Genomic DNA, 21788 nt, shown 5'->3' on the forward strand with positions numbered 1-21788 from the left:
GTTTGATTGTGAAAATTTACTCCGTTAAATGTGACTCGAATAAATGTCATGTGATGTATGTTGATTTGTAGGAATTGAAGCATATGTTGTGCATTCAGGATATCTGATTGTGTTGAACTATTGGAATCTAGGGGTGTAAAAAGCTGACCCTGTAACCCCCTAGACCTGGCCTATGCGTTTCAGCTAAGTCTAGCGTATTATATTAAAGATTCTGAAAGACATTTTTCTAAAAACAATATTCGATAATTTAAAATCATGTTACAAATGATCTTTATATAAAACGTATATAATATTTAACGATAAAAACCAAATTTGTAAATATAAAACATGAAAGATACCAGGTAAAATATTACATGAAATAAATCCGGAGCATCGAAAATCAAATATCAGTAACAACAGCAGAAAACGTCATAAAACGATAAATACTTCAGAAATAAGGTACATGTCACCATAATTAAAAATAGTTCGGAAGACAGAATATTACAATAAAATACTCTGAACTAAATGTACCAATCCTCCAAGTGCCTGATACGGAGTGTCTATCGAGAGTATCTGAAAGGGGTAAAACAATTTGAAAAGCGAGCTAAAGGCTCAGTGTGTCCCAACACTGCAGAAATAAAAACATACAGTTATGATTTTTAAAACCAGAACAGATCACATTTATTAAAATATCATAGGAGTTTTTAATTTAAAAACTCTGTATCGTCCTCCAACCAAACGACATATGTAGATCCCCAAAACTGCACAACCTAAGGGAGTAACTCGGGGCCTGCGAGCCTACCCAAGACAATTCCTGGGGCCACTAAGGCTTACCCAAGAAAATTCTCAGGGCCGCTGAGCCTACCCAAGGCTCGACTTAGGTCCATCATAAATTATCAATCGGTGCTGAACCTATCAGAGGAATTACCAACAGTGATTGAACCTGTCAGAGTCTTCATACCATAACCCAAAGTACCTCGAAGAAAACATTTTTCAGATGGTAACCAGTAGTAACAGAAATTAAGAGTTTAGACAGATCATCAGTTCAGTAAACCAGTATCTAGAAATCATAAGTCGGGCAATCACACTTTACATTTTAGTAAATCCAGAATCAAATAAATCATTCAGTAGAAAAATCAGATCAAATATTGTATTTCAAATCAGAGAAAACAATCATGTGCACATGAGATTTCAAACATATATTTAAAACATTTATTCTGCACATAAGGAACACACCTCAATAATAGGGTCAATCCTGAAGATCTATCGAGTACCAGATTCACTAGGCTCTTCGACTGAACGGGAACCTAAGCCATATCAGAACAGGGTTATATTCGGAATAATATTCTAAACAGAATAACTAATAGAGTTTCAGAACTATACGAGTATTCACGACTTCTCGTGGACGAGCAGATCGAGAGGAACCAGGTCGAGCAGTGAAACAGTCAGGAGATCCCCGTGCCTTTAACATTTTATAATAATAATGAGTCATTGATCATTCAGTTCAACTAACTAACTTAAAACACTTAGATAAATATGAGTTTTTAGGTTTACGTGCCAATTCGGAGGCTTTCGGTTTTGAATTTGGCAAAACGGACTTCAAAAAATGAATTCGGGACGTCAATAAAATGTTAGAATATGTATACTCAGAAAAATCAACAGCCGTTTAATGGCCGGTTAACGTCGGTTAAAGTTATGGTCAACGGTGGTCCATCAACAGTTAACTTTTACAAAATAGCACCTTAACAAAATTAATTATGAAACTAACACCCTTTTAAAAATCTTTACGAAACTAACACCTTTTAAGAATATTTACGAAACTAACACCCTTTTAAAAATATTTAAAAAATAGAATCGAACAGAAATTAATTACGTATTAGGCACTCTTTTAAAAATATTTACAAAAATAGCATCGAACATAAATTAATTACGTATTAGGCACTCTTTTAAAACTATTTATCGACAATCTAAACCAACAACAACTATAATATGTTTTCAATCTAAAACCCTAAAATATTATCCAAATTAAATAATATGACTTTACCTACGGCGAACGGACGAAATGTAAATGTCAACGTAACCCACCTACTAAGTTTTGATCGAAAGGCTACGAGTAGTCTGAAACGGGGGCGGTGAAACAAGACAGTCGTTGAAATGGATGGAATCGACAAAAATAAAATGACGATCGGGGTTTTAAGTGTCGATTTCCCTTCTCGATTTGGCCTAACTATGACCAATTTTGGAATTGGGTTAGTCGGGGTTGGACCAATGGTCGCTGCTGACCTGAAGAACACGATGGTGCACCACACCACCGATCGGAGGAGGCAGGCCAAAAGGTGTCAAGGGTGAGTTTATGAAATATTTAGTTTGGTTTCACTGCACAGGGAGAGAGTTTTGCAGGAATAATGGGTTATCGCCCAATATATAAAATAAAACCATTATCTATTGTTTTGAATAAAAATAACAAAATGGCATGGTGGTTAAGCCATTGCCTTCCACTAAAATTTTTTTAATGTTCAAAACCCCATGACCCTCATTATTATAATCTTAGTGCTATGATATATATATTTTTTTATTATGGCAATTTATGGGGTATGACAATTATCCCCCTCTAAAAGAACTTCGTCCTCGAAATTTATCATAATCAGATAATAAACTGAGATTAGGTCTCTGATATATCCTTTATTGGACAAAGCTAATTTGACAATATCAAATTATCTTAATATACTCGGAGCAGAAATAGGGTCTCGGTGCCTTAGTCCAAAGTCTTAGGGTCTTATGTTACGAAACTCGTGTATAGAAAGAGTGTTGTTAGAAATGTATGGCATGAAACATAATTAACAATAAATATACCTACAGAAGTATTAAACTCAAATTGATCACCAGAACTTCGGGTAGCATAAACAAGAGCAGGTTGTCGAGCCTCCGAAGCATCTGGTTCTCTACTCTGCGATCGGGCTCTACTGTCAACCCTAGAAACAGATCCGAAAGTCCTACCCTGACTATGACTTATATCTGGAGTCTGAACAGAGGTCTGAGAACGTATAGGAGTCTGAACAAATGTGTGATCGACAGGACTTGGATATGGACAATTTCTCAAGAAGTTCTTGTTAGATCCACAATGAAACAGGTACCCATCTTCTTACGACACTCTCCTCCGTGTTGATTTCCACAGAACTCACAACTCAATTTCGGAGTGGAATATACAGAATCCTTTTGACTAGCTACAGTATGTGGAGGAGATACAGGCCTCAAATCAGACCGACTCATCTGATGAGGAACAGTAGGAGATATTTTATCAAGGCGTGAAAAAGGTACAGACTGACCAGAAGGCTTCCTTGATCATTCTAGACCTACTCTATCACTGTCAGTTGCAGAAGCCTCGACTTCCTCCGCATCATTTGCTCTCTCAACTACAATATCGAATACCTCGTCCCGATGAGTAACTACTTGGAGACATAACTCGAATCGAAGTCCCTGAGCTAACTTTCGGCATCTATCTCTCTCGGTAGGTACCAGACTGAATCCATACCTCAGTAATTTCAAGAACTCAATCACATATTTAGAAACGGTCATATCTCCCTGAACTAGGTCTTGAAACTACTGTCGTCTCTGATTTAAATAACGCTCTCCCAGGAAATGGCTCCTAAAGCAATCTCTAAAGAAATCCAGGTCAAATGATCGGTATGATCACTACTAACCACCGACTCCCACCAGGTGTGAGCATTACCATCCAACATAGAAATTACTCCTAAATAACGTCGATGTAGATTTAAACCTAACTGATACATGTGTCGCTCAGTATCACTAAGCCAATCCTAGGCCTCATTCGGATTTCCACCAGTTAGGCCACTAAATGTCCTGACTCCATTTGCAATAAGGGTCTGAGAGATAGGAACCTCAGGTACAACGCCATCAGTTTTGACAGCTCCCTAAATCATCTGAAGAAATTATCTACCAAAATTCTCATCTAATACAACTCTGCTAGACTCAGGCTCGGTACCATTCACTCCTCTTATCAGAACGATCATGCCAATACCAAGGCATGAGGCAAATTCGTCGGGGTCGTAGGAGCAGAATCATCTATCGGATGTGGAGGATCTATACGTATCTCATCTACCGGGTCTGCAAATCTAGCCACTCTACCACGACCACGGCTAGTTCGATGACCATGTCTAGTACTCATCTTGGTGGATCTAGAGTTTACTACTGAAGATAAAACCTAGGGTTAGATAAGCACTTGGAGTCTCGAACACAATTAAAATCATAAAAACTTGGTGCCATGTCCATAATGACTTGTTTTGTAAAACATTAAAGATTCTGAAATACATTTTTCTAAAAACATTATTCGATAATTTAAAATCATGTTAAAAATGATCTTTATATAAAAGTATATAATATTTAATGATAAAAACTAAATTCGTAAATATAAAACATGAAAGATACCAGTTAAATGTAACCCCCTAGACCTGGCCTATGTGTTTCGGCTAAGTCTAGCGGATTACATTAAAGATTCTGAAAGACATTTTTCTAAAAACATTATTCGATAATTTAAAATCATGTTAAAAATGATCTTTATATAAAAGTATATAATATTTAACGATAAAAACTAAATTCGTAAAATAAAACATGAAAGATACTAGGTAAATTATTACATGAAATAAATCTGGAGCATTGAAAATCAAATATAAGTAACAACAACAGAAAACGTCATAAAATATAAATACTTCAGAAATAAGGTACATGTCACCATAATTAAAAATAGTTCGAAAGACAGAATATTACAATAAAATACTCTGAACTAAATGTACCAATCCTCCAAGTGCCTGATACGGAGTGTCTATCCCAGAGTATCTGAAAGGGGTAAAACAATTTGAAAAGTGAGCTAAAGGCTTAGTGTGTCCCAACAGTGCAAAATAAAACATACAGTTATGATTTATAAAACCAGGACAGATCATAGTTATTAAAACATCATAGGAGTTTTTAATTTAAAAATTTAGTATCATCCTCAAACCGAACGCCATGTGTAGATCCCTAGAACTGCACAACCTAAGGGAGTAACTTGGAGCCTGCGAGCCTACCCAAGACAATTCATGGGGCCACTAAGGCTTACCCAAGAAAATTCTCATGGTCGTAGAGCCTACCCAAGGCTCGACTTAGGTCAATAAGGAATTACCAATCGGTGCTGAACCTATCAGAAGAATTACCAACATCGACTGAACTTGCCAGAGTCTTCATACCAGAACCCAGAGTACCCCGAAAAAACATTTTTCAGATGTTAACCAGTAGTAACAGAAATTCAGAGTTCAGACAGATCATCAGTTCAGTAAACCAGTATCCAGAAATCATAAGTCGGGCAATCACACTTTACATTTTAGTAAATCCAGAATCATAAGCCGGCAATCACACTTTACGTTTTAGTAAATCCAGAATCAGATAAATCATTAAGTATACAAATCAAATCAAATATTGTATTTCAAATTAGAGAAACAATCATGTGCACATGAGATTTCAAAGATATTTAAAACATTTATTCTGCACATAAGGAACACACCTCGATAATAGGGTCAATCCTGAAGATCTATCGAATACCAGCTTCACTAGGCTCTTCGACTGAATGGGAACCTATGCCATATCAGAATAGGGTTAATTCAGAATAATATTCTAAACATAATAACTAACAGGGTTTTAGAACTATACAAGTATTCACGACTTCTCGTGGACGAACGGATCGAGAGGAACCAGGTCGAGCAATAAAACAGTCAGGAGATCCCCACGTGCCTTTAACATTTTATAATAATAATTAGTCCTTGATCATTCAGTCAACTAACTAACATAAAACACTTAGATAAATATGAGTTTTCAGGTTTACGGGCAACTTCAGAGGCTTTCAGTTTTGAATTTGGCAAAACGGACTTCAAAACGGATTCGGGACGTCGAAAAAAATGTTAAAATAGGTATACCCGGAAAAATCAACAGCCGTTTAATGACCGGTTAACGCCAGTCAAAGTTATGGTCAACGGTGGTCCATCAACAGTCAACTTTTATAAAAGTAGCACCTTAACATAAATTAATTATGAAACTAACACCCTTTTAAAAATATTTGTGAAACTAAACCCTTTTAAAAATATTTTCAAAATATTTACGAACTAACCGAAAAAATTAAAATTAACAGTTATTACGTATTAGGCACTCTTTTAAAAATATTTACAAAAATCGCATCGAACAGAAATTAATTATGTATTAGGCACTATTTTAAAACTATTTATCAATAATCTAAACCAACAACAACTATAATATGTTTTCAATCTAAAACATTGAAATATTATCCAAATTAAACGATCTGACTTTACCTACGGTGAACGGACGAAACGTAAATGTTAACGCAACCCACCTACTGAGTTTTGATCGGAAGGCTACGAGGAGTCTGAAACCGGGGCGGTGAAATAAGACGGTCGTTGAAATGGCCAGAATCGACAAAATTAAAATGACGATCGGGGTTTTAGGTGTCGATTTCCCTTCTAGATTCGGCCTAACTATGACCAGTTTTGGAACTGGGTTAGTCAGGGTTTGACCGATGGTCGCTGCTGAGACTGAAGAACACGTTGGTGCACCACACCACCGATCGGATGAGGCAGCCGAAAGGTGTCAAGGGTGAGTTTATGAAATATTTAGTTTGGTTTCACTGCACGGGGAGGGAGTTTTGCAGGAATAATGGGTTATCATCCAATATATAAAATAAAACCACTATCTATTGTTTTGAATTAAAAAAAACAAAATGGCATGGTGGTTAAGCCATTGCCTTCCACTAGAATTTTTTTAATGTTCAAAACCCCATGACCCTCATTATTATAATCTTAGTGCTATATGATATATATATATATTTTTATATTATTGTGGCAATTTATGGGGTATGACAGACCCAACCTGTAAAACTGACTAAAACCGACTCAAGTCCAAACTATTCTTACCTACGCTGTAGCGATCCGAAACTGACTCAAGTCGAAACTGGTGTTGACCTAAACCCAAGTTAGACTTGGAAATTATGGATCTGAACCCGACCTGCACCCAACCTAAATAACGACCTGAACCCGAATTGAATCGAAAATATGATACCCAAACCCGACCTGCATCTGACTGATATAAACCCAAACCCGAGATTGACCTGGTAAATAACTAGTATTACCCGACCTGTTTTCAACCTAACCTGTAAATGATCCGACTTGTTATTGATCTGATCTGATATTTATCTGACTTAACATTTACCTAACTTATATATCACCATTGATGAAATATAAGATTTTAATAAAATTGTGAGATTTTGAGTTTATAATAAATCATACTAATTAATATGATTAATTTTTAAATGTTACAATAAAATATTAATTATGATAATTAAATTAATAAATATATTTAATATATTAATTATTATAATTAATATACTTTATAATTAATACTTATATTTATATACTTTAATACTTTATATTATATACTTTATTACTTATATACTTTATATTTAATACTTATATTTATATACTTTAATACTTATATTCAAACACTTTATTACTTTATATTATATATTTTATACTTTATATATAAAGTACCAAATTAAACAAACATGAAATTGGAAATAAAAATTGAATAAATTAAACAACACTTTATATACTTTATACTTTATATTAAACAACACTTTATTACTTTATATTTATATACTTTATACTTTATACTAAGATGACACCGATTTGAGTTTTTAAATGATCATTTAGTTATTATTTTTTAATATTTTATGTGAATATATTAATAAGAATTTTGATTTTACAATGAAAATTTTAAATGTGTCTCATCTTATTGTATTCGTTACATTTAAGAATTTTAAGAATTTCTTATTTTGTTGTTTAAAAATTAAATAAATATTTAAATATAATAAATCCTTTAAACTTTTTAAAAAATCAGTTAAAGTCATTTAACACATCAACACCATAGATTATCATGTCATCACAGTTAATTGTTACGTCGATACGTAATAATCAATGACATGTTTCATAGATCAAAGATAACACTAATGGATACGAATGATAAATTGATAAAACTAAAAATAAAAAGTAATATTGTTGATTCTAGTTGACTACAAGAACAAAATGTGTATTAAGCCAAATTTAAAAAATATTAATTAAAAATAATGAAATTATAATAATCCATAAGATATTATTGTTATTTACTGAATCAATTTTGCATAATTGTATACATTATGACAGATTGGTTAATTACACTAAAAATTAGTGACCTAATTTATATAATTATACAAAATTAATTCAATAAATAGTAGCAATAACCTTAGGTATATTTATAATAAAATATATACTTTAAATATATATTTTTATCCTGATTCGTAGATAAATTTATTTTAATTTTTTAAAACTAGGATCAAATTGAAAGAATATATAAATAACATGGACTATTTTTATAATTATACCATCTAGGTAATCATCTAACGGCCCACGTGTGATTTTCTTCATGCATGTCAACGGCTGTTAACGTCGACTAACCAATTTGTAACAAACGATAACATTAGTGGATGATTTGTGACTTTTGATATATCAGTGGTGAAAATGAAAACTTGCCCAAACATTAGTGATCATTTGAGTATTTTACCCTTTAATTATTTATATTTGCAATATTACATTTTTTATACCAATGGGCAATCCATTATTGAATCCGAGCAACTAATATTGGCGCCAAATAATATTGGCGGGTGATTTGAGGAGTTTAGATGCGGGTGATTTGGCGCCAACTACTACCTAGATTCGTTGATCAAAGTTGTAGAAGAATTTTAGAGGCGGGTGATTCGGAGCCAATTAATATTGGCTTTACTTTCAAATTTTGAGGAGGCTTAATGCAAAAAAAATTAAATTATTTATTAATGAATATTTTATTTAAATTAATGTGTCTAATATTTGAATATTTTTTTTTTAAATTTGATCCGTCACGATTATTAAAAAATTGTTCGTTGACATGTACCACATTTATAAAATTATAAAATTTATTTAAATTAAAAAGCTTAAAATTTTAATACATGCATCATATATACATATATACATACATAATATATCATATAACATATGTATCATACACACATCAATATATTTTTATAATATTTTTAAATTAAAATATATATTAAAATATTCAAATTTTAATCTTATTTACACGATAGTTTATGTAATGTATGCATTATACATACATACATACATGCATACATATCATAAAATCAAATTATAACTTCATTATTTACTGATATATTTTTTTGTATGATACACATACATTAATACACACATTATGCATATACATATATGCATGTAATACATATATTAGGGTTTAGGGTTTAGTGTTTAGGATTTAGGATTTAGGATTTAGAGTTTAAAGTTTCTATAAACTATATGAGTAATTTACTTTATATAGTTTATATATATATATATATATATATAGTTTATATATACTATACATGGTTTATACATACATATTATATGAAATTATTTAATAAAATCATTTAAATGTAAATTATATAGAACAAGATTAATTATGTGTTAAATAATTAGTATGTCACATTGCATATTATATGGTTCATAAATAGTAGTACATGCCATATTAATTTCATTTGCATAATTAGTATTTTAGTTGCATGTTAGGTTAATTCACATTAATAGCCCATTTATTTTGTTGTTATGAGTAAGTAATAATGAAACCCAAAAATAAATCCATTTGCAATAGTACTAGTCCATTTACATTAGTTTACATAGGCCCAATACATAAGCCCACTCTTTTATTACAAATATATATGCATTAGTGTTAGTCCATTTATATTAGGGTTTATGGTTTATGGTTTAGTGTTTATGGTTTAAAGTTTAGGATTTAGGGGTTATGAATTAGGGTTTAGGGTTGTTATAAAACTATATACTTTATTACTTTATATAGTTTATGCATAATATTTCTATAAACTATATAAGTAATTTACTTTATATAGTTTATATATATATATATGTTATATATATATACTACATGGTTTATACATAATGTACTATAAGTTACATATATAGTTCAGGGGTAAGGGTTAAGGATTGAAGGTTTAGAGTTCACGATTTAAGGTTTAGGGATTTTATAAACTATATACTTTATTACTTTATATAGTTTATGCATAGTGTTTCTATAATATATATATATATATATATATATATATATATATATATATATCTATAGATTACTTATATTAGTTATACATACATATATATACTATATAAAGTTTATATATAAACTTATATTATACATATATAATCTACAATTAAACCATGACTAAAATGAAAGAAATCAAATAGAAGTGGAAAAATGATGATTGTTAGAGGAACATGAGCCTAATTAACCCAAAATATATTTCCAAATAAAATCTCAATTCAATTTTCTCCAAATTTTTCTATTCCCTCTAAATTTCCCTCTAAATTCTCAATTTCTCTATATTCTCAAAATTTCTCAATTTCCCTCTAAATTCCCAAACAAAATAAAAAAAATCACACAAAAAAAATCTTTATTTTAAAAAGTTTTCTCCAACCTCTCACTTTGAATAATATATACATACTATATTAATATAAATTATAGTTTACATATATAGTTTATATATAGTTCATATAAACATAATTTTTATATATAACTTATAATAATTATATAGTTTATAATATAAATATAGTTTATATATATATAGTTTATACATAAACTTATATTATATATATATATATATATATATATATATTTTTTTCAATTTTTTAAATGAATACAATTTACTATATTTTTCATTATTTCTTCATATTTTGCATTTATTTCGATTTAATCCTTTTTTAATTTATATCAATTTTAAGTCTTTCACTTATATATGTATTCAATTTAGTCTTTAAATGTATATTTACATCTTCATTTGACCCATTGTTAGTTGTTTTATATTTTTATAACTGGCCCATAACTTTTTAAATGTGTTTAATTTAGTCTTTTTTATATTAATTTAAACCTCACATTTTAAATTTATTTCAATTTAGTCCCTTACCTATGTGTGTTGTTTAATTTACATTTTAAAATTTTATTTGTAATTTTACATTTCTTCAATTTTGTCCTTAAATTTATATTTTTTACAAAATTGATCCATGGATATTTATTTTTCTCTTAATTTACTCGAAATCATATACAATTACAACTTGCAATTCAACAATAACGAAAGATGACAAAATAATTAATCTAAAAATAAAAACGACCCGACATGAACTCAATACGTATCCGGTAAACATCCGACCTGTATGTTATCTGTCAATGATGTGACCCCAATCCTAACGAGATCCGACTGAAGTCCACCCGAACCTGAATTAACCTGGTCTTTATCTGGTTCGGACCTGAACTGTTTTAACCTGAACTGACATCGATCCGAACTGAAAATAACCTGACCTAAACCCGATATGGATCTAATGTCAAATCAACTTGAAAATAACCCGAACTAATTTGACCTGACCTGAACCCGATCTAGATCTGGTCTCAAATCAACCTCAGTTGACCTGTACCTGATTTTACCCGACCTACCAAGATTCGACTGAAACCTGTCCAATTATCTGATTTTACAACCTTATTGGAATCAAAATATATACTTCAGAATATTTGGTTATGAAATATTTCCAGTAATACTATTCGGATATGTATGTCATTTGCATGTCATTTTGGGACGAATTTTGATAGTTCAGTGCATTCACTTGACGAGTTGAATGTCACTTTTGGATTTTGTGCCCCTACCTTTGTTGTAGACCCCACTTCATAAAGTGTGATTGTAGATAGAATGGTTTTGAGGAACCCACTCTTCCAATGGTGTGACAGGAGTGTGGGTAACTACATAAGCATTTGCATAACATTTAAATTATGTATATCACAGTTTGACTCATATTATGATTTAATATTGATTGACTTAAGATCATGAATATTTATAATTGAATCATACCGTGTATTTGTTGACATTTTGACTTCTATCTGTATGCACTTTAGAGACACACTAAGCTTATTAGCTTACACCCCTTATTTTCTCTATTTCAAATACTCGGGTTAGGAGAACCAATACTTAGAGTTACGACATTTCACAATTTTCATTATCTTCATAGTATGACATTAGTCCCTTTTTTACTCTTCATTTCATTAGTATTTTATTTGGAAAATATTTATCATGTTAAGTATTTTGGGTATTGGACATAAGCTTATTTTTGGACTTTAAAATTAAATTCTGGATTTGATATTTGTTGTTTTATGTTATAATTATTACTTGATTTATTTTTGGTTGTTTGATGAATATTTAAATCGTTAAATACGAGGGTTAACTAATAATATTATTTTAAAATAACATTTCGGTCGATTCTGGAAATAAGTCAGTGGGCTTCTTGGATCAGACATGTTCCATCTAAGTCTTAGTCATTTTGTTGTCTCATTATTGACCCACAAATTGAACCTCTTCATAAGTATGATGTTATTTATTTTGATGATATTCTTATCTACTTATTTTCTTTTGACAAGGTTCAAGCACTTGAAGTTTGGCAATACATCATGCTTCTGTCAAAGGTTATCATCCATAATAACGATAAATTCTTTAAGTGGTTAAAAGACTGAGGTAAGGAAAATATAGTGGAAGATGCACTATTCCGAATGTACACACTTACCTCTCAAATGCATACTACTATTTCAAGAAATGATCATATCAAAGATGTATATCATAATGACTCAAAAATTTTTGATATATACACGAATTTGATAACTCTATAAAAAGTCTATGTTTTCAATCTTTTTACCTATGCAAGATTTATTTGGCTTAACTGATCCTGCTGAGGAGGACTGTCTTTGTTGGATGTGTTGATGCATAAAATAAATAAGGAAGAATTTATTTGCCACGGCAAAACTATTTCCCAGGGCTAGCAGAACATAAGAAGACGACATCGATGAACATATTTTTCTTGTTGATGCAAGATTTATCTTGCAGATCTGACGTGGCTCAACAACTGCTGACGTAATTTCCCAGTTCATCCTCACGTGCAATCAAAACCTCATCAAGGAAATTAACCACTTCCAATCGCTATGATATATGTAAAATGGGTAAGTCAACGAGGGTATTTAGCGAATTTCCAAGTACGCAAAACCGTAGAAACTCCCACTACAAATACCTCATTATAGCCGCCCAAAAGAGAGAATCAAGGAAAGGATTTACCCTAGGCTTGGAGTAAGTGGTTGCAGCACCTTATTTTCCACCGTTCCCCTACTCAGCCGTTCATGGTACCCTCCATAGTTGGGCTTCGCTGAAGTAGTGGCTAGGCCCTCGAGAGAGGCTGGCCGCTGAAGCAAGCGTGGAGGGGTTAGAATGTCACGGTAGAGTTCTATTTGGGAGTGTTTCTTCCTTTGTTCTTAATTTCCAATTCGCTTAAATGGCTTGCACTGAATGTTTAACTTTTGGATGATATTTTTCGTACCATGAACTGCTTTATGATTGCTTGTTAATGTATATGATAAGGTAAGTAATTATGTGCAAGTATACACAATCAAATCAAGTAATATAGGGTAAGTGAGTTACCGTCTCCTCAGGGATTGGTCTACGATTTTAACCTTCACCACAACTAGAACTAGTTGTCACAAGCTAATTCATACTATCTTGTCAAACTAAAAAGCTAATATTAATAAAACAAGGAAATACTATAATGTATGATTGCAGAAAAGTTTGGCCGAGACAAAATAAATATGCAGACTATTGAAATAAAACAAAACAAAGATAAGTGTTGATTTAAATATAATACAAACAACCTCACATATTCAGACTTACCATAGAGCACTCATGCTAATCTTTTTCATTGACAACAATTACTCTAAGTCTAGAATGAATTATTATGACTTGCTTAAGTTGCCCGACAAGATTACTAAGTATTCTTATACGGTTGCTATGGCAATACTACTCAGCGTTAACTACAACCCTTGGTTTGTCAGACTATTATTGTATCAATACCTCTCAGTGTGAACTATAGCCGTTGTCTATCCTACTCTATCGTCTATCGCTTTTAGTCGATTGAAACCCGCTCCTTATCTCTAAGGTAGACAAGTTAGAATATCACTATCCCGGATCCATTTCATTGTTCACGTAGATCTATCTTAATTCTCTCGAATCTAAGAATCACTATCTAGACAAAAGGCAATCTCTCGATGCTCTTACAATGTCAAGGTAAAATATTCAAACAATGAACAAAACAATCATGAGCAAAATCATAATTCATCATTCATAAAGCAGAAAAATAATTGTCTAGGCAAAACAAAGATTAACACCAAGTAAGACAGTCATGGTGCTATAAAAAGTCATCCACGTATCATCGTTTAATACACACAATTACATACAGAAGTTAAGAATAAAGGAAGAACGACTCCAAAAATTGGGGGCTCTGTTATGACTATTCTGATCAGCACCGCGCCTGCCTTGGTGATCAGCCTCTCTCGAGTGACCACTGCTCTGCTATAGTCTAGCTATGGAGGACACCAATGAGGGTCGGTTGGTAACGGTTGGAAATCACTGCATTTGCTCGCTCACACCTTCAGTATAGCTCTTTTATCTTCCTCATTGTCTTCTTCTTTGGCGGCTACGATTGGATATTTATAGAGAGGAATCTCCTAGGGTTTTTCATGATTGGAGATTCCTTAAATAACTGTTATTATTTATCCAGAATAAAAAAGTAAATGCGGCTAGTGGCTGTCAGAATATTTAGGGCTTACTTGCACGTGAAGGAGGTCATCCAGCTGGCATGTGACATAGGCGGTTTCGTCATATCCACTTCAGATTTTACAGATAAACCTTGCCTTGGCAAGATAAATATACTCCTCATGTTCTTCTCTATTCCATTGGACCTTGCGAATTACGTTGTAGCGACTGAAATGTTCTTTCTCTGTGAGTTTCCTGCACATACACACTCTACACAAACCTTTTCTCCTCAACATCAATTAAACAAATAAATCTTGCTGAAGCAAAACTTATCCACCACAAGAAAATATAACCTAAATGCAACTAAAATGTTATGCATACTTTGTTTAGATGAGCAATAACTTAAGTCAAAAGACTAGAAATTCAGTATTTTTTACGGAGTTATCAAAACCCTAAACTTAAGCTATTATTTGTCCTCAAGTAATGTACAATAGCTAGAAGAAAATTAAAATTGTCATGGCAAAGCAGTGTTATGAAAATCATATGGTTTGAGATTTCAACCCTCAGGAAAAAAAATTTGGCCTCAACATGTTTGATAGTCATATCAGTCAAGCCCTTCCCTAGTTAGGATTCCTTGTTATTGTGTGTGCGTGATTGTAATCAGTCTATGCAGGAAGGTAATTAGAAAACTTAAAGTAAGTGCTTCTGGTTTGTCAAGGCATCAAATTATTTGTCAGGCTTAGTTATACTTCTAGTTATTTATCAACTTTTTTTGGGAGTCAGCTCATCACACCTACCATCCCACACTCTAGGTGAAAGGGAGCATAACTTCCACCCCCAAGCTAGTCGGGTAGAGTCATCTTGTGACTACTTTCATTCACTCATATACCTCAGTAACTCTTAATTTCTTATGGAGTTTTCCTGTTTATGCCCTTGCATAGAGGTGTGTCCCTTTTAATTTTGAAGTTTTAAACACTATGGAGTTCCACCTTAACCTTAACATATTTTTGAAGTCTCGGCAAGAAGAAAGTTCTTTCCTAAAAATTTTAATGGTTACCTTAAGCAGGGACAACCTACAATCATGTTTGAAAATTTTCAAAGAATCAGACCTAGGGTTGGTTCTCTTCTTTAGACAGTCTTAACAATAATTCAGGCATAGGCAATCAAATTATTATTCATCATTGGGCATCCCTAATCCATTCGAAACAATAAACCTAACATGCTTATATCATAACAACCAAAATTTTCAACTAAGTATCATTAATTGCTTTTTAACAAAGTATGGAAAATATGGCACAATACCTCCCCCAAACTTGAGGGATACATTATCCTCAATGCATGAGAACTAAAACAACATGAATCTATATGCAAATGCAAAAATAAAAAAAAAAACTAAAATGCAAACTTACTGTATCAATTTTCTTTTGATGATCATCATTGACCTTTGAAAGTAAATTTTGCAAATCCAAAATTTTCTTTTCAAACTCTTCTAGTTTGATTTGCAAATCTTTGATTTTACTTTCAAGATCGTTATTGGTTTTGGATATGAGTTTATTTTCATTTTTCAATTTTGAAACATCATTTTTATATTTTAAAAACAATTTCTCATAATCCTAAGCCAACCCATTGTATTCCTCTAATAGCTCATCATAGGATAAATCATCAAAATCATATGAGTTAGAGGTTACCTTAGAATCTTCCTCGAATGCCATCAAGTACAAGTTTGCTACTTCTTGTTCCTCTTCATCGGAACCTTCTTCATCGCTCCATGTAGCCACATGAGCCTTGTGCATATTCTTTGATTGACCCTTTCTCTTCAATTATGGGCAATCATATTTGACATGCCCCAGTTTTTTGCATTCATAGCAAATGATCGGGCCTTCTCTTTTGGTTCATTTTTGAGGCCTTCATTTCGTTTGAATTTTCTTCCACGGTAAGGTCTCATCATTTTTCTGAACCGTTTGGCAAACAATTCCATTTCCTCGTCATCATCATCTTCATTCGAATCACTCTCATCTTTTGTGGATTTGAGAGCAACTCCAATGTTTTTCTTCTTCTCCTTCTCCTTTGGTGTCTCATCAATCTTATCGAGGTCCACCTCATCTTCAAGCATCATTTCATGAGTGAGGAGGGAACCGATTAGTTCTTCAAGAGTTAAGGACGTTAGGTCCTTAGACTCGATGATTGTCGTCTTCTTTGATTGCCATGATTTGGAAGGGAGTAAACTAACTTCCTCATAAGCTTTTCATTTGAAATGATCTCTCCATATGATTTGAGACCATTGACAATCGTTGAGAATCTATCCGTCATAGCTTTGATATCTTCATTTGGTTTCATCCTGAATTTTTTATAGCTATGCGTTAGAATACTAATTTTAGATTTTTTTACCTCATCGGTACCTTCATGAGTGACTTGAAGCTTGTCCCATATTTCTTTGGCGGTTGTACGAGATGAAACTCTTCCGTATTCATCTGGTCCAATAGCACAAAATATGATATGAATGGCTTTAGAGTTGAGTTGGAACAATCTTGTCTCTCCTACACTCCACATTCTTGGATGAGTAAGAGGCTTGATATATCCGTCTTCTACAACATTCCATGCTCCCATGTCACTTGCTTGAATGAAGTACATCATCCTGCTTTTTCCAATAGGCATAATTAGCCCCATTGAAGAAAGGAGGCTTGTTGACGGGCATCGAATCGAGACTAGAGTCGAAGTTTAAAGTGGAGGCAATTGATGACTTTGATTATCGATGTAACTCTTCCCGAATCAACTCAAGATGTGATTAAACCTTCAAATGAGTTAGGCTCTGATACCAATTTTTGAGTTAATCAACTGACAGAATCGGCCAAGAGGGGGTGAATTGGTAATTAAAAATTTGGTGGAAGCTTTTGCAGAAAATTGAAAGTAATTGCACAGCGATTTAGAGTGGTTTAACTTTCTCAACCAAAGTCTACGTCCACTACCTTAGCTATCCACACTAAGGATTTTCCATAAATTCACTAATTTGTCTTTCTTTTGAGGACAAAGAGTAACCTTACAAACCCTCAAGAATTATACCCCAAATTCTTGAGAACACTCTCTTCCAAAGAGAACAATACAAATTTGCAAACTTACAAGGAAATCCTCACAAGATAGATTGTTTACACAATTCTAGAACAAAGAAAATAACACTCAAGAATGAATGCAATTGAGTACAAGTAGTGTTCTTTAAAGCAAACTGAATATTGAATGAAAAATAGGCTTGAAATGCTCAAACTTGAGGTTTGATGCTTTCTCTTTGATTCTCTCTTGATTCTAGTTGCTTGTTGTTTCTTGTTGTTGATCATTGACTTCTAAGCTTGTTTAAATACACCTTCAAATGATTCTAAATGTTGGGGATGATTACTGGAGTCAATAGAGTCATTTAAGTGTAAAAATAATTAATGAAAGTAGTTGGAAGCGTCAGTGCATCGATACACACCCTAGGTGCATCAGTGCATCAGTGTAAAATTCCCCTAGGTGCATCGGTGTAAAATTCAAATATTTTGACAGTTGGACTCTCAGTGCATTGGTGCACTAAGAGTGTATCGATGCATCAAGTGCATTCGATGTTTTAAAATAGCCAGAGTGCATTGATGCATGGCTGGTGCATCGATGCATCAAATGCATTCGATGTTTTCATAAAATCCTCAGTGCATCGGTGCATGGTATGTGTATCGATGCATGAAATGCATTCGATGTTCAATTTAATTCATGGTGCATCGATGCATGGATTGGTGCATCGGTGCATCACTCTGAAAAATTGATTTTAGGCTCGATTTTGGTTCAAAATACTTTGTGAAAACTGTTTCAAAAATATATTAAGTATAAAACACAATTTTACACATTTAGTTAGGTTTGAAATTGATCTTAAAAGACTTGGAGTAATAATTTGATATTCGATTAATTGAATCGAATATACTTAGAAAAATCATTTGTAAAATCTTAAAATTCATTTAAACTAATTTGTTATATCGAAACACAAAAATGTTTTCAACACTATGTGAAAACACTCAAATCCAAGAAGGATCTTGATTGGGTCATCGATTCATTTAATTAAATACAAATTTCAAATTAAAAATAACAATTCATTTTATTTCTTCCAATTTTTGGTTTAAAAAGTTATTTCTTCATTCAAGAGTCACCACTGGCTTTCATCGGGAAACATAAAGGAGTGCTAGATCTTACGAAGATTTATTTGAAACCATTTTTATTACTCATTGGTTTTCTCTTTTTGGATAAAGTTTTCTAACAAAATCATGGTCGAGATCGACCGAGACAACAACCATGCAAGCAATAAAAAATTATTAATTTTTACTAACGAACCTCAAGAAATGTAAGGTTTAAAAAAATATATTCGACAATATTTTCTTTGCCCATTGATTTTCTCTCTTTCAATAGAGTTTTTGAAAAAAAAATGTTGAAATTGACCAAAGAAACAAGAATAAAAAGAATTACATTTAAGAAAAAATATATTTTATTTTGTGGATCTTCCAAATTACAATATTTATGATGTCTCTCTCTCTTTATCTCTCACTTTTATTGCATAAGAGCGCCTATCCATGGTCTCCAAAAAATTCTAATAAGAAAATTTCTAATATATTTTATATTAATACTAGATGCACACATTTAAATGAAAATAGATTTTAAAATAATAAATAAGATACCAAATTACCTAAATCAAGTTACTTAACTGAGTAATTAAAGTTGAATTTAATTAAAAATAATTAATTCGTAATAAATTAAAATTTATGTACTAGATTAATATTCATTTTTTGACACGCACTGTATCCACTAAAATAAACATATATTGAGTTCCTGATATCCTATTGAGGTGTTTCAAAATAGTTGGAAAGTTAACAAAAAGTAAACCCTGTTTCAAAATAAACAAGTTGATTGATAACTCGGGCATCAAAATCAGCTTCAATAAAAATGTTCGGGCATTGAAAAACGGTAAGTCAGATGAAATTTTGATATTACACTTAGTTTTCTTTCTTTTCCTTTTTTCATTAGTCTTTTTTCATCTTAATCTTTGTTGGTTGAGGGTAACACTCTAGCCTTAATGCTATCATCAATTACCAAAATTCATTCCTTTTTTCTTTATTTTTGCTTTTTAATTTTTAATAACTTCATTTTTATGGCAGACTTTCATCTACCTTTATGGCATATTTTTGTTTGTCTTTTGACAAAGTTTCAGTTTTCTTTATCGGTCGTTTTGTTGTTAACTATGTTAATTTAATTTTCCCGATGGTTAGATTTGGTGTTTCCTCGACTGATCGATAACTCTTATTTGTTATCATGTTGATTTTTCTAGTGATGGACCCTTGAACTTGATTTGGATACGTAATTTGTGTACAAAGATAGTTTTCTCACGCTGCACAATTCTGATTTGCGATTTTTGATGGTTTTTCAATAGTTTGATCTCATGTTATGGTTCGTTTATTGATATAATTAGATTTATTCTTATTTATATTTTTTCTTTTTTCTTTTTTCTTTTTTTATGAGTTTTTAACATTTTTCTTATATGGTCCATTTATGATAAAAAAAAGCTAGTTTCTATGTCAATAGTTAGGAAATGTCCTAATTATATGTTTGATTTACGTTTACTTTTATTGTAATTTTAGATATGCACTATTTTTTATAAAATCGACGGCTCATAAACTTACTATACATAATGGGTTAGATCAAGTTATGAACAAGTAAACCTTTTTAGAATTGTCAGAACAGTCCTTAAGCTTTTTATGGCTATGGCGATGAGCGATTCAACTTAATCTTGGAAAATTTTGGGTTTTAAAATAAATGTAAAAATAAGTATATTTGGATTCACCATCGACCTTTGGGCTGGATCGATCGAATACCTAAAAATACTTTTTAAAATAATTTTAAGAAAAATAATTTTAAAAAATAAAAAGTGATCCATGTTTAAACAGAAACTCGTTTTAAAAAAAGTTTGGGAGTCGATTGCGCATGGGGAAGGATTAAAACCCCCACAGTGCCCTAAATCGGTACCTAAGAAATTATACGTCATCTGAATGTTGAAATTTGCAAACTAGACTATACATTTAAATTGTGATCCTTTTAGGAAAATTAGAAGTGATATTATTTTTACAAACAATCCTCGAAAATACATTCCTAGTTAGTTAAGGGGGTACTTTTATGAATTCCTCGTGCAAAATAATATTATAATTTTTTAGCTACAACAAATATATAAAATAGATAAATAAACAAATTCATTTAAAAATAAAAGATAGTATTTTATTCGAGCAATTCTTAGAGGCACACTCCTTGTCAGTTAAGGGGTGTTTCCATAAATTCCTCGTATAAAATAATATTTGAAAATATTTCAATTAGTAAGAATTTTACAAAGATGTAAATTAAGGATTAAAATAATAAATATGATAACTTTAGGGATTAAACTATAAAACTAACAAGAGATTAAGGAAACTAATGCAAATTAACTAAATAACAAAGCAGATAATACAAGAATCAAATATTACAAGCACTGACAGTGTAATAAGCCCATACGTTTGGGACCAAAATGAAATAATTGAATATTATATGTTGGAAATTAAAACAATCAAAACTGAATAGCTTATGGTGACCAAAAAATAACAAGCACTGAACATAGGGCAAAATCAGAAACATTCATAATATTTACAATTTCACAGATTCAAAGCCTCATTCAAATAATTTACCCAAACAACATCAACTATACATACAGTGACTAAAACATAAATCTAGGAAAATAAAGAGCTTAAAACATAAAATTGAAAACTCTTGTTTAGTGACTAAATTGAAATTTCTCAAATCCAAAATGACCCTCCATGTGGTTTATCAATGCGTAAAACTGGTAAAACCCTAATCCCCAAAAATACATCATTTTAGGGGCCCATAAATACCTAGTATAGGCTTTTGGCCATTTATCTCATTTTTCTTCTATACGGCCGACCCTCTCCCTATTTTCACTCCACTCTTTCATTTTTTTCATTTAGAAAACCCATTTGTGGTCACAAACCACGGTGCCACCACTGTAAACAGTCCCAACGAGGGGCCAACC

At 31.9% G+C, this 21788-nt stretch overlaps 1 protein-coding gene across 1 annotated transcript in view; it reads left to right on the forward strand.

The window, feature by feature from the left end:
• Positions 1-6556: 6556 nt before the first annotated feature.
• LOC120190305 (ferritin-3, chloroplastic-like) overlaps positions 6557-21788 on the forward strand; it is a 31680-nt gene continuing 16448 nt past the window's right edge. The window contains exon 1 of the mRNA XM_039193400.1: positions 6557-6633. Within this exon, the coding sequence (XP_039049331.1) occupies positions 6557-6633 (77 nt within the window). The remainder of the gene's footprint in view (positions 6634-21788) is intronic.

Source organism: Hibiscus syriacus, unplaced genomic scaffold (genome assembly GCF_006381635.1).
Source record: "Hibiscus syriacus cultivar Baekdansim isolate YM2019G1 unplaced genomic scaffold, ASM638163v2 tig00004075_pilon, whole genome shotgun sequence".
Taxonomy (NCBI): Eukaryota; Viridiplantae; Streptophyta; class Magnoliopsida; order Malvales; family Malvaceae; genus Hibiscus; species Hibiscus syriacus.